The sequence below is a fragment of the Oryzias latipes genome, chromosome 17, assembly GCF_002234675.1.
Source record: "Oryzias latipes chromosome 17, ASM223467v1".
Lineage (NCBI taxonomy): Eukaryota > Metazoa > Chordata > Actinopteri > Beloniformes > Adrianichthyidae > Oryzias > Oryzias latipes.
The window spans coordinates 24,707,708-24,722,805 of record NC_019875.2 but is presented as its reverse complement, the minus strand read 5'-3'; the positions used below and the strand labels follow the sequence as shown (position 1 = coordinate 24,722,805).

Here is a 15,098-nt window from a genome sequence, read left to right as displayed (position 1 = left end):
GTTTGGATAAGAGTTTAAGCACTTTAATGAAAAATGATATTCTGATTCTCAAACGTTTTAAGGTTTTAAACAAGCAAATAAGTTATGTACTTGGAGCATTTTAAATATGAGTAAATCTAGCTTGATTATTTGCAAAATCTTAACATTTACAGTGGTTTGCTTTTTGTTATATGGAAAGATTGGACCCTTTCCAACTCTGCCCTGAAATATTCCAAAATGTATATGGATGGAAATATATATATATATAAATCTTCTTTTCTTTAATTTCTTTTTTATTCCTCAATTAAGTCGTATTTAAAAATTAAAAATTCAAATTCAGATAAAAAATTCGATACATATATGTATAGATTAAGGTCTACATCTCTTTGTTTGCGTTCAGTATATTTTGTTTTGATTGCTTGACATTAGCCAATTCCAAATCCAAATATCCAATGACTAATAGTTTTTCTGTTTAAGGGCATTTTCATCACTCACAAATAGGTACAATCACAGTACAATTAAAGTTATTAATAAACAACCAATTAGTCAGCCAATGTTTTATGACATTTTGTTGTAACCATAGTGATCAGTGACTCAGCTGGGTGAAGGGAAAGAATTGTTCCAAAAAAAACAAAAGTCAATATTGGGAGAGGGTTCTGTTAATTTTAAGCTATTATGGTGTTTAATAGGCACCAATGGTTCCATATTTGTGGAAAAAAATTCTAAAGTAGAAGTGTATCTTACACCCATGCTAATTAATGCCCCAACATCATCCGGTGGCAGATTGATTGCCAGACACTCAGATAATACTAAAGAAATGGAAATGACATAAATGTTACTTAGTCCTTGAAATGTTTTAGAACAAATAGCAAAAGTCCAAAAGAAATCTATTTAAAACTGCAGTTATAGTAAATATTTACAAGGAAAGTTTGGCGTGGGCTAGCTCGAGTCTAAGTTAGTCTTCAGTTAAAAAGGTCATCATGACCTTGACCCATGAATAATTAAAGTCAGATAAATGGTGGGCATAACTTGTTTATTTATTTATTTATTTATTTATTTATTTATTTATTTATTTATTTATTTATTTATTTATTTATTTATTTTCCAGACAACTTATGTGACACATTAATGGCTTAAGAACATAAAGGGTTTCATAGACGTAGCTTTGCTTTAATAGCGTCTCTTCAGACGTCTTTACATTCTATATCTTGAAAGATTCGTTAAGATGATTTTGGTGCATCTTGAAAATGTTCCTTTTCCACAGTAATCAAATCAGGAAACAAAACAGCTGAAATGAGAGCAGCTCGACCAGCCAAGCAGACAATCTCTCAAAGACCTAATTTGCTTTCAATTTTATTTTCTCTTGCCTGTAAATAATACTGGCTCTTGAGTCAGTGTGTGAAAACCTGATAGGTGAGGGAAGGTGAGGTGGAAAGAACCTTTTAGGAGGAAAACTGTCTCTACAAACCTCTGGCTGGGTGAGAGGACAGGTATTCCCCTGGAAGGAGTCGGTTAGTCCTGTTAGAGGACAAATTAACAACTCAAGGTGCAACATTTACCTAAATCTACAGTCATGTGATTTGGCATGATGACAGAAAATGGTTTCAGACACAGGAACATATAGTGAGAGTATTCCACCATTCACATGAACGGGTGATTGCGTCTTACAGGACACACCTTGCCCACGAAGGGAACCTGTTAAATGATCACGGGCTTGATCAGGTCTCTATGCCCCTGACTTACATTTAAAGAAGGCCATGCCCAAACTGGAAAAATTGAAGGAGCTTAACCTTCGCGCTCTCCTGAGGGAGCTTCGTACAGACATTGCAATGGCTGTGGATGACCCTTTCCCTCTGGTCTACGGTTTGGCAGACAAAAACATCATCACTGAGCAACTGCTGAAGGTAAGAACAGTGCAGTCTAGAATTGTCTGCTACTGGTCAAATCTTTGCACTCTGACAGGAATGGATGTGATTTTACTCATTTGTACTTATTCAATTTATCTATTTATCATGAGTTATGACTTTTAAAAATAAAAGGGAAAAATAAAAACTTGACTTGTTTTTCAGGAAACTCTTGCAAAAGAACGAACTGAAGGGATCCATAAGGCCATGTACTCCATGTTGTCCTGGGTTTTGGAGAGGAGCAAATCCACAATCCAGTCCTTCTGGAGCAACTTATCCAAAGACTACAACACCGAGAGCTACCCCAAGCTGCAGACGCTGTTGGCTAACCTGCATTCCAGTATGCAATGTGTTATTTTCTCAGAAATTGGTCATATTTGATGCTTGTTGCAGTTTTACAGCTCACATATTACTCTCATCATTCTATCAGGAAGTAAAGCTGCAAGTTTCAAAACTGAAAACGGATCATCCGGAGTTTCTCACAGCAAGAAAAGGAGCCATGAAAACAGTGAGACAAACTCCCGCTATCTTGCCAAGACAAGCAATGCAGGTCATCTCTCAGCTTATCATGTAATATTATGTCAAATTTGTATAAAACTAAAAAGGTAGAAAACACATATATATTTTTATGGTAGGATGACTGGAATTTAATACTACAAAAAGCTTTTTGTTATTGGAAAAATTACTTACATTTTTAAGAGAAAGTTCTGGGTGTTTTTAGTTTGTGATTATCATAAAAACTAACTATTGCTGTCACACTGTTTCACTACAGGAAGTAAAGTGAAGCTCTACAGAGTAAAGACTGAGGCTCCGAACCTGAAGCTGCCAACAGGAAATAGTAACATAATTCCAAGGAGTATAAAATTATGAATATATAAATCAATTTTGATTAAAAGAAGCTAAAACAGTTAATCCTGCAGGCAAACAGGGGGGACCTTCATCATTCCAGGGAGGGAAACCTTTGGCCTCCTCTACTGATTCAAGAGTCAGCTCAGAAAAAAAAGAGATTTTACAGATCAAGCAAGAACACAGCTTTGGTGGTGAGTCATGGATATGCTATTTACGGATATAAACATAAACAAAACTGTCTGATCTGGTTACTATTTTACATATGAGGATCTACAATAAACAGCATCATTTTTTTCATTGGTTAAATGTGAGCAGATCTGCTGAAACCACATCTTTAAATGCTTGTTATTTATCATTATATGTGTCTGTTTAAAATAAACACTTACTGTCCTTTTCATTTAACAGGTTCCAACAGAACGAACATTAAAGTTGGTGAAGGCTTTTATTCTAGTGGCTTGAAGGAGGAGATGAACGCAGAAATGCCAGAATCTGCCACGAACGCATTTCGCCACCAGGGAGAGACAACCACAAGCATGGTGGTATGCTCCAGCATAGCATCTGAGGCATTTGAAGAGAAGTATATGTTTGTCCAGCGTGTCTTTTCCCATAGATTCATTGTAATGATGACGAGTGTGCGGTGTGTAAGGATGGGGGAGAGCTGATTTGCTGTGACGGCTGTCCTCGGGCCTTTCATCTGACATGCCTCAACCCTCCTCTCATTTCCATACCCAGGTAAACAGTAGAAATGACACCAAGTGGACATTTCTTCCAAAACATGAGCATTTGTAGAAGGTTACATTCTTTGGAATCCTTTAGTGGCTCTTGGCAGTGTGAGCGGTGCCGTGGATTTACAGTGAAAAGTGAAAAAGCGTTACTCCCTTTAGAAGTACGTCCTTGAGATTTTACTTCAATGTCAGTAAACATCCATGGTTTCTATATTTTAACAAACAGTTTGTGTTCAGGCTCTGTCAGGCCAGCTTCAGCAAGAAAACAAAGCATCCAGTGACTCCATCACAGACATTTCCTTCTACTCCTCAAACAGCTCTGCCCTTCCGCCCTCTATGAGTGCATCAAGCAGCAAAGCCCAGGTAAAGATGCATTTTTCTTGGGTTGTGTATGTTTCACATGATTCGATACGCATCTCAATACTTGGTCCAAGAATCAATAAAATATCCTACTAACGTTGCAGCGATACAATACAGTTTAATCATTTTACCAAAATGGATACAATCTAGATTTATATTATTCGATTGGTATTTAATATTATGAATGAAAACAACTTTTAAAAGAGAAATTCTTTTGTTTTTCTTAGAATTACTTTTTTTTCAAAGACCCACTCCAATGAAAATTGTTCTTTGTGTTTTTATCATGTCCTTGTGGCATTTTTCTCATGATTTTTAAACAAAATTAAGTTTAAAACTCTGTTTCTGAATATTTCTTTTTTCAAATACAGACAAAAAAAATCAGTATGAAAAATCTTATTGTCGTTACGTACAAACTACAATCGACAAAAATATGATTGGAATGAGACTTTAAACAACAAAAGTGTTTTGGGTCTTTTACAATGTTTTGCTTCTTGAGGTTGAAAAAATTGTGTCATTTTAATTTATTCACGTGTTGTTTGCAGCGCTGGGATAAAAATGGGTTATTAGATGCTTAGTGCACACATGATGGTTGACCTTCAGCCAATTATAATTGACCTGACTTGGTGGAAGCAAGCTTGTGATTGTCTTTTTGTTTGCATCACATGTCCATAAAAAGGCAAAGACAGTAAGTAAGAGAACACAACAGGAAAGAAAACTGACCAAATCTGCCTGCTCATTTATTTTAATTTATCTATATTGAATTTGATCAAACACCATTTTTTTTGCTGTTATTTCTTGTAAAAAAGCCTTTACTCTGATCTGTGTGCTCAGTGCTCAGGTGAAGAGCTGATGGTTATAAGGGAAGAATGTGGCATCTGTCACCTTGGAGGAGGAGACTTGTTGCACTGCCTTCAGTGTTTTCAGGGTTTCCATGTGCGCTGCCACTTCTCCAAGTAAGATCACTGCTGGAGCCTTCATTCTAATTCAAATTGTTTTTCATTTTTTTGAATTTCTTCCTAAATTGACCATCAGTCAATCATGGATGTTCAATAGTTCCGTGTAAAATATCTGCATCTAAGATAATGCTGATGATTACTGTGGGTGCTGTGGGACTGATAATTGACCCTCGAAGCTAAGCCACAATGCTAATTTGAAAAAAGCAATTTTACATTCTGCCAAATGGAATCTTGATCGATGGAAATGCAATTCCCCACAGAACTGAACATCCTGATGTACTAACAGTTTGCTTAATTCCAAGGGGGTCATCAATCTGTTTGTCATGCTCCAGACTGTGGAGCAGCTCTGCAGAGAAAGAAGCTGAGCTCAGAGGCTTGCAGGTGGATCTGCACTTATCCAGAAGAAAAGTTAGTCATTTTTGTTTTAAACCTGCCACAGTGTAACCTGGCAAACCCATTCTGCATTTGTGTATTCAGCTTGCACCGGCAGCTCAGAACACATGCACTCATGATCAAAGCACCTCCATCTCTGAGGCAATGGTTAAAAGAGATGACGTGGATTCCATGATGACAGAGGTGAGTGGGACTCAGCGACAGGTTGAAAGAAGTTACACAAAATGGCTGCTGTCCTTCTGATCGCACAGACATACAGTAACATAAAGTGTCATATAGCCTTAAAGAAAAAACAGTAAATAATGGGAGGCAGTGTGTCAAAATCCATCCATCCATTCATCCATCCATCCATCCATCCATCCATCCATCCATCCATCCATCCATCCATCCATCCATCCATCCATCCATCCATCCATCCATCCATCCATCCATCCATCCATCCATCCATACATACATACATACATACATACATACATACATACATACATACATACATACAAGTACACAGACACACACATACATGCATATACATACATACTTACTTTTATGATCAACAGATTCCAACTAAAACAGATTCCTGCAGGTTCAACCTTTTACAATGGGATATTTTCAATGTGATTAAGAACAGAAATTGAAACTGACAGGTCCAAAACACATTAGAAAATATCAACGATGATCTCTAGAAACATGTGTATTAATCACCCAATTACTTTAAAGAGATTATTAATAAGCGCTTCGGTAAACATGATTTGATTTAATTTGAGGGATTTTCTGCTCCAATTTGGAATGAAGTAAAGTTGACTAAATATTGGATTAGGATCTTGTCCAGACTGAGGTCTCAGAGAAAATCAAAACTTGTCGCTGAGTTGCAGGTTTATCTAAAGTAAGGCTGAATTCTCTCCAAACCTGTACATAAAAAAAGCAACAAAAAAAATAGAGACATTCTAGCACATCTATAGTTCCCTAGGAAATTTTTTATTTTAAAATTCTCTCATTTAAAGGAAAAATATATATTTATACTGTATAAAATTTAATATGGATGTTTTATATTTACAGAATAACTATTTCAATAAGGAGATATCTTGAAAGTGTGATTGGAAGATTTAATAGTGAAGCATGAATAGTTAGTAGTCTTTGGCAATTGACCTCAGACAAAGTGAAGAGACCCCAGAGCCCAGATGCTAATGGTGGTTAAGGTCAGACCATGCCGAATCGAAGAGCCAGGAGGAGAACGGGGTGGTGGGCTGGCGAAATGTCTGGAATGTGAACAAACAAATTTTTAATGAATTTAAAGGCAGGAATTTGGTTGTAATTGTGATTGTGAGAAAGTGAGCACTTTAGCTACTGGATCAGAGTGAAGACTAATTGATGAGTGACGTGCAGAGTAAAGATTCAGCAAACTCAGCATACCTGAAGATGAGATCTTCCTTACTGAAAGCTTAACAAATTACAGGAAGTACAATTAGCCGTATAATCTTTAAAAAAGGAATTGTGGTCTTGTTTTAAATGTTTATTTAATATTTTCTGCCCTCATCTTTTAGCAAAACTCCATCGATGGCATCTTGCAGTGGGCCTTACAAAGCTTCTCCCGGCCTCTTCAGGACTCCCAGGGTTGTTTCCAGTGAGAGACAGCCGAGCATGTGACATCTAAATGATCACAACTGAAGAGTGTATGAAATGTCAAAAATAATGACACACCCTCCTCTCCTACTCACTTAAACTTATAAGCTTTCAATTGTTTTTATGTCCACTGCTTTTAATGTCTTTTAATTTTTTGCCAATATCCACTGATTTGGATTGAATATTTATATATTTAATGTAATTTTACGTCTCAGCAGTCCATTTAGCACAGGACCTGACAGAGAAGCTAATCTTGAGACATCTATTTTTTTTTTAATGAAAAACAATTGTTAACCATTAAGTCTCAGCTGTAAAGAATGAAGGGCATCTTAAAAACGTAACATTATTTTTGAATTAAGCATCACTCCATCATAGCGTCACATTTTTCCAGTGTCTCAGTGTGGTTTCACAGCATTCCTGAAGAGGACTGCGGGTCAGTGCTGACGTGGGACATTTGGCAGAGGGTCAAAGCATAACTGCCTCGTCCAGACTGGGTCTTCAAAATGAAATTACATAAACTGCATGTCACGCTCATAAATCTATAAATCAGTACAGAGCTTCTTTTCATGCTGGAAAAGTCGATACCGTGGATTGGTTCTGAGAACCACAGAAAAATGTGTGGAAACTTCTGAGAATGCACTTTTTCTTTTGTTTAGATCTGCAAGAAAAATCACATTCACACACTGCACCAGATGGTTTCAATATACTGAGGTATGCCCCCTGAGAAAAGCCTCTGTTTAGTAGAAATTCCTTGAGGGCTGTATCACTTAGATGAGGAATGTTGTTTTTGCAATTCATGAGTTTTTACCACGACTGCCAGCAAGATGGAGCTCAGCCAGGCGCTGCAAAAAAAAATAAAAAATTCCCCCATCTGTATTTTGGTTGCCATGACTCCCATCTCCTCCAGGCCAAAACAAAGGATGAAAAGCATGTTCTTGCAATATTGGTGGCTGTTCATATGCATTTTTTTATATCAACATTCTTGTAACATCCTGTGTATTTCTTGAGGCCTTTATGGGTAAACAGTTCTAACAGGCACAAAAAAATTTTGTTATAAAACTTTAAATTATGCGAGAAAAGAAACAGATCTGAAAATTTGTCTTGAGCAGCAGTAAGACATGGATCATAACTCCTGTGCACCATGAAATCTCAGAAAATGTTTCAAATAGTCAGTCAAATAATATAAAAATGATAGGTATTGAGATGTTAAAAAACATGAGTAACAACAGTTCAGAGGCCTACTTTGCTTTTAACATGCTATCTTACATGTTTACGTCTAAAACAAACACCACAAGGTGGCTCTCATCTTAGCTCCATCCCTGTGAGCAGGCAGTCACTGGGTCATTATTCCCAAGCAATGGCAGAATTTTGATAAGAGAAAATATTTCCTCTTATAGTGTTTAAACTGTCAGAGACATGGGACTTACCCAGATTTTATCAACATGCAAACAATAGCTTAGCAATAAATCTGCTATGGGATGTGCAGTTTGGAGGAAGTGTTTGAGGGAAAATTCAGTTCTGTCGTAAATGTGACAGCACTCACCTAGAATGGTGCATAAAATTCATAAAAAAAAGTTTAATTTTCTGATAATATTTAATATAAATAACAAACTTTGCACATTTTTCTATTTAGTATGAACCTTCTGAGGGTTATCACTCTCTGTGGTTGCACAATTAAGCAGAATCATAATGACTGCAACAGGAAAGTTGAACTTCAACAAATAAAACACACTTTATTTACACTTTAAAAAGGGGTTTGAATTCGTAAGAGGATTTATTTCCCTGTAAACCTGGGTAAAAAAGTTTTAAAAAAATCAAACAAAACCCTTACAAAATCAAAAGCTTGTGCTCTAGTAGTTCAATATCTGACATCAATATTTTCTGCAGTAGCTTAATGGATGTTAGCTGTTTATAAAAAATCTTTAATGCTTCTGTAGTGGCCTACTAACTTTTCATCTTTATACTTCTTGCTGATTTATCAAGCCTTCAAGTATAATAAAATTGCTTGATGACACAATTTTGAGAAGGTAAATTGTCTGCTGCATGTTTCTCTTTTTTTTAAAGTTTTGATTTCCAAAAATTACTCAACAGCAATGCATTGCAGTTTTCACCCCAGTGACAAACTGGGTTTCTGTCAGTGAAAAGGCAGACGGTTAAATGATCTAACCAAATATTTTCTGATAAAAACTTCTTGTTAAAATACCTGGAATTTTTTGCACGATAAGAAAGGTGAAATTATCTTGTTTTGGTCATCTATACACATCGTTTTTTCTTTTATTAAAATGTGAACCACGTCCCAGTTTTAGTTCCTGCTTGGCAGCCTCTCGTCTTGTGTTGAAGTGGGTACTTGCATAACTTCTGTGCAGTATCCTGCAGTGATTGTTCATATGATTGTGATGAGGAGGAAAAAGCTGGGAAGGCTTGACAGAATCTTGGCAGTAACCTTCACAGCAGGAAATGGTCTTTTTTTTTTAACTTTGCAGGGTTTTGAAGCACCTTAAACAATATTTAAGCCAATTATTTTACTTCTTGACACATGGTGTTAAGAGGCCACATGTTTCGTTAGTGACCTTCACACTTTACGTACAGAAGCATGCACCAATTTAGTTATATTTTGAGATAGGTTGACCCCATTTCAGCCATTTACATCAGAAAAAACTCACTGACCTTAATTAACATTGATTGCAGCTGCAGTTGTACTAATTGGTTAATGATTTTCCACATTCTCTCTTTTTTAGTCATACATACATTTTCAGTTATTAGTGCACAGTAAAATCAAACCAGCTGCTTCTAGGAATGAAAATCATAAAATATAACCTCTTTTTTTTTGCTAAGCACGACATGCAACTTCATCCTATTGCTTTATTTGCAAACTATTAAAATAAAATGGATGACAAGTGGTCAAAAAAGAAATTATCTATTTATTGTGCAACTTTAGAAAGATTTATGAAATTAAAAAAGTCCAAAAGTATGATTTTTTTGTTTTACATTAGATTAGATACTTTAAACAAGTTTAAAAATATATAGAGTGGTGATATGTCTCTAATCTGACCAAATATTTTCTCAAATCAGGTTTGGGAAGATCTGCCCATGTTTAGCAGATCCCTCAATGTTAAAGGGTTAAATACTTTTATCTTTAGAGAACTTCTGCTTTGCTCTCTTGTTTTCCTCCATAGCTTCTCAGAAAACATGTGACTCTTGGGTTTCATAGATTTGCTAATGTACACATTGTCATATGCCAGATTTAAAAGGTTTTTCTGAAACGAAAACTGTTCACCAAGGAAAACTAAAATTCTTGTTTTCTGCAGATTCCTATCATCTGTAGCAATTCCTAAAGCTTCACTGTAAGTGTAGCTGCCTGAGAGATTAATGCATATTAACCAGCTGTTAATTAATATATTCTGGTTTGAATCAACCTAAGACATCAAGTAGTTTGTTTTTTTACTGGGTATATACTTACAGCGTACTTTTTGATATATTCTTTTCAGCAGTACATAAAGGGCTTCAATAAAAGGCTTTATTATTTTATTTAGGGCTGAATAAGTGTCTAAAATTTTTTTTCAGGTTGGCAAGTTTCATGAAGAAAACTATACAACCTTAGAAAAATGCATCAAAATGCATCCAAATGACCTGGATTGTAGTTTACCTCATGATAACTGATCTGCAGAACAAATGTTGCATGACAAATTTGGACATTTTTATGTTGTAATAAATGTAAAGCAAAGGTTGAAATAAACATTACTCAAACTCAGAGAGATTGCTGGACTTGAATGAGTGTAATGTTTTTACTGTGACCTTTGCTCCTCTGATTTAGAACGATGATGGAGTGGTGCCAACATTCCTGAGTTATGTAAGAGTGGTCTGAAACCACTAAGGTCTGAGATCTTATTTGTATTTCTAATCTGACTGAAGTAGATCAGAACACACTGTTAGTTTGGGGTGAGCGCCATGTAAGCAGTAAGATACACAAGCAAACACAAACCCGAAGGACTTTGTCACATGCTTTTTTAGACACGTCTACATTGTTGTCCTTTCTGGCACAATCTTTACAATTTAGTAAAGTCTCATTGTTTGTCTTTTTGTCTTTTTGAGTTGAAATGACTAAAAAAGCTTAAATCCTAAAATCTCATTAAATCAAAGAGGAAAAACATTTTTGTCGTCAACATCAAAAATGCTTAGTGACCCTGACACAACAGGTAAAATAACTCCCCTGTGTATTTGAGACATCCTTTGTAGTGTAATAATTCCCTTCAAATTTCGTCTGCTCTGCTCAAGTTGCCTGAAATCGTATGAACGTCTGGTCAGGGTGCAGAAATCTCCTCTTACTGTCCCTCTGTTTGTCCCCAGACAAAGCCAGATAATGATACGCTGGCAGTTCAGATTGTAGGGTTGATATTGGTCTGAAACTGTAAACACACTCCAGAAGGCTTAGACATTCCAGAAAAGTCCACAACTGGAGATTCTTGGAAGAGCTCCTCGGGTGTTTGCATTCTTCCTTTGGGACAGCAGCGCCAACAAAGCCTCTTGTGATCACTGCCCTCACCAGAAGGATAATTATGAGGAGAGGAGGCCAACATAGTTCAGGCATTCCTCTGCATATTGGAACCAGACTATCAGAGACACATGCAGGACTGCCCTTTTCAGCTCTATCTTTTAGAAATAAACACCTAAATCACCATAAATACAATAAAATAACTGTACATTTTTTTCAACCAGGTGTTGGGATCATAGGATAAAGCTAAACCATCTGCACTGGCTCTACTGATCTGAGCTATTATGGCACCTGTCCTGGCTCTGAGGGCTAACTAACATAATTATAACAACCAAACCCATCTTTTGCTTTTCCATCAGTCAAAATGAAGAACCTTCAGAAAATGTGGACTTTTTCTAACTTATTAATCATAAGGTGGAACTTAAACATTTGACCTTTTAAGAACCTAAAGTGCACTTAATACACCACTTGCGTGGTGTATTAATGCCCAGAACCCCTGGGTGGGGGAGAGGTGCTCGTCTGGGGCTGTGGGCGCTCTTCTGGGACGGGGCCCCGCGTTGGGCCCTCCTGGCGTGGCGGGGGCTGGTCTTCTGGTTGGGGTGGAGCTTGCACTCTCTGTGCCCCCATGCCTCCCTGCTCTCTGGCCTGGGTGGCGGATGGGGTCGCCCGGGGGTGGTTGTTCTCTATCTGCTGCCGTGCGGGTGTTGGGGGGGTTCTAGCTGCCGCTGCTGCTGCGGCAGTGGCCTTTGTGTAGGGATGACTGGGTACTCTCCCTTCTTCTTTTTACATTTGCGGGCGGCAGTGGCTCAGCATGTTGAGCAGGTCGTCAAATGATTGAAGGGTCGGCAGATCGATTCCTGCTCCCCCCAGCCAACTGTCGTTGTGTCCTTGGGCAAGACACTTCCCCCTCAGCCTCCAGTGTGGCTCCACTGGTGGGTGAACGCGTACAAATATCCCGGTGATGGTCAGATGGGCCATAGGCGCAAACTAGCAGCCACACCTCTGTCAGTCTGCCCCAGGGCAGCTGTGGCTACATCAGCAGCCTACCATCACCAAGTTTGAATGAGGAGTGAATTAATAATGGACACAATGTAAGTGCTTTGAGCGTCTGGAAAATAAAATAGATAAAAAGATAAATCAAATCTATTATTATTCCATCATCCATTTTAGAAGAACATAAACACTCACTTGAGCACATGTGTTGGCTCACCTTTGCACTAATACTTTGCGTGATTGAATGAAATATTTCACACTAGTTGGTTTAAATGCACAAGTATGCATGTGTGAACATTATTTGTATTGTGTACATGTTGAAGAGAAAATTTTTGGAGGCAACAGGTATGTTTACAACATTTGAGAGTGTGTGTGGAGAGGCCCCGCCCTTATAGATATGTATTACATCTGAACCTGACTGTAATGATTATAAATATCCAGAAACTTGTTGCTTTATGCTGCTTCATAGTTTTACCCCTCTCTCCCTTCTATAATCACCCTCCTACCACCCCTTCTCTCTTCTTCCCTCCTTTCCTTTTTCGTCCAGTCCAACACAAAAGACTTTCAAATATGATTAAAATGAAAAAGTTTGGCCTCGATTACAAAAGGGGTTTATTCAGAGATACCTCTGGTCTGTCAGAAGATTCATAACCCCTGTTGTTAAAGTAAAACATGTCCAACACAAGAGGCTTTCAGCTCTCATCTGTTTGCCCAGCTGTTGGACAGTCAAAAAATATAATAAAATAACTACATATAAATTATTTTTTTTTCCCAGTCATCTTTTGATCTATTTTTAAAGCTTCCCCAGTGTTTTTTTAACTATGATTACGAGCCACCGTACTTTTTAGCCAAAATAAAAAACAACTGCTTTGTTGTTTTCTTAGACATAGTTTCTGCAGAGCGGCAGTAGTTCATTGGAAATTTAAATAGCAAAAAAGTGCTGATAAAAGACTTTTAGCTGCCACGTGCACACATTAAAACCCACATGAATGTGTTTGTGTGTGTTAGGGTTAGTTTAAAGCCATGTTTCATAGGTTAGTGACTCTGAAGCGTGAGTGTGAGAGGTTGTTGGTTTGTGTGTGGCCATGCGATGGACTGTTCAGGTTGCAGTCACCCTGAAGTAACTGAGATAGGCTCCAGAAAGCCCCATCTGATCTGGGCATAGATGATGGATGGACTTTAAAATGTTTAGAGTCTCTTACAAATTCAGATTTTGGCTTCAAAACACAAAAATGCTGCATCGCTATTTTTAGGCCTGAATCTGGGCACCCTAAAAGAACTCGCTGAAGCAGTTAAGACTTTGAGTTTCTTTCTAACCAACACTTCAAAAATATATGTTAATGCAGCCAAGCAGATTTTTTTTCCTTAAGAAATTTTGCTGTGAAGTGAACCAAAAAGGATCATGAAATTATCCATTACTAATCAGCGTTACGTGAACAGCTATTAAAGAGAAGGTTACATCTGTGCTTCTGGTCAAATGACTATGGAACTCACAAATCAGTATAAATGCTTAGATAACACATCACATTCAAGCAGGCCCTCAAACATGTCACTACTGACTTTGTCTGTCTTCCAATAACATGCAGACACAGCAGATCTACTTATTGCTTTATCTATGTGGGTCAGTGCATAAAGGCAGTCTTCATTAACTTTCCAGAGATTCAAAGTTTAGTTTTTTCTTTCATATTATTGATGTTTCAAATTAATCACAGTGTTGGAAATTTTCACCCTGACCTTTGCTTCAGTTCTAACAATAAACCATGTCACAAAAAAACCCCACATAACATAAGGTCCTTCTTTAACTAATACAATGCAGACATTGTGCATCAGCAGACACATCCAGACGTCGAGTAGAAACTATTAACATATCCCACAACTGAATCATCCTGACTCAACTGTTAGCAACAATGCTGGAAGTCATGGCTGCTTTGGCCAGCTGACACTTTTGATCTACACAACAGAGCCAGAAGTTTAGCTTTTCTTAAGGGCATGTGTCTGTGCTGCAACACTCACACTTTTCTTTGGCAAACAAAGACTTGTAGTGATGTATGTGAAATCATCAAAAGTCAAACTTCATAGGAAATTTAAGAACTTTATCATAGGATTACAACAAATGCATAAAAGCGTTAGTGTTTTGGTTATGGTCTACTTTACAAAATGATATCATCTGTCTTTGCTCTTGTCAAAAAAAACAAAAACGTTTGTTTACATCAACTTAGTAAAGTGGCGGTACTGAAAACTTATACTTGTTTAAAGCATTGTTTTTTTTTCTTTTTACAAAATAAATAGAAAAAATATAACAATTGTCACTTTTTGTTTGCTATCGAAAAGAATAAAATCAATTTTTATTGAAGACTGCACAGTGTCGTAGTGGTTTGCACATTTGCCTTACAGCTAAAAGACACTGGTTCAAATCCCAGCTGGGTCCTTTCTGTGTGGAGTGTGCATGTTCTCCCCATACATGTGTGGATGTTTCTCCAGACACTCTCCTCTCACAGTCCAAAAAAATGCATAATGGAATTTTCTAAAATGCCTCTAGGTGTGCATGTAAATGTGTGGGCCTCCAACATGCTGTCCATGAGGTACCTCCCCCCCAATTGTAGGTGGGTTAGCTCCAGCAGCCCCAGGATTCCAAAGGGATTCAGCAGGTTCTGGAGATGAATGGATGGAAAACTTTATTGATCCCACAATGAGGAAAGTAGTTAAAAAGTAAAGGTATCTAGAATTTCTAGCATTTTTCTTACCATTTAAAAAAGAAAAATGTATAACTAGAATAAGGCTAAAACATACAAAGAGAATACAAAAAGTAAAAGTGACTGGAACCAGT

At 37.3% G+C, this 15,098-nt stretch overlaps 1 protein-coding gene across 1 annotated transcript; it reads left to right on the top strand.

Annotated features, from left to right (window-relative positions):
- Positions 1-1,092: 1,092 nt before the first annotated feature.
- On the top strand, positions 1,093-7,648 carry aire (autoimmune regulator). Its single transcript, XM_023964953.1, has 13 exons — positions 1,093-1,883; positions 2,049-2,223; positions 2,314-2,433; positions 2,656-2,721; positions 2,774-2,923; positions 3,138-3,271; positions 3,343-3,464; positions 3,549-3,618; positions 3,695-3,820; positions 4,649-4,770; positions 5,076-5,181; positions 5,251-5,349; positions 6,708-7,648. Exons 1-13 carry the CDS (start codon positions 1,737-1,739, stop codon positions 6,789-6,791), a joined length of 1,521 nt encoding a protein of 506 aa, XP_023820721.1. The 5' UTR covers positions 1,093-1,736; the 3' UTR covers positions 6,792-7,648.
- Positions 7,649-15,098: the final 7,450 nt, after the last annotated feature.

What these genes read in the sequence shown, in the direction of transcription:
- aire (XM_023964953.1), top strand. Translation starts at nt 1,737, where the DNA reads ATGCCCAAACTGGAAAAATTGAAGGAGCTTAACCTTCGCGCTCTCCTG. An exon ending in TCACTGAGCAACTGCTGAAG is followed by an intron (nt 1,884 to 2,048) that starts GTAAGAACAGTG and finishes CTTGTTTTTCAG; the next exon opens with GAAACTCTTGCAAAAGAACG. An exon ending in GTTGGCTAACCTGCATTCCA is followed by an intron (nt 2,224 to 2,313) that starts GTATGCAATGTG and finishes TCATTCTATCAG; the next exon opens with GAAGTAAAGCTGCAAGTTTC.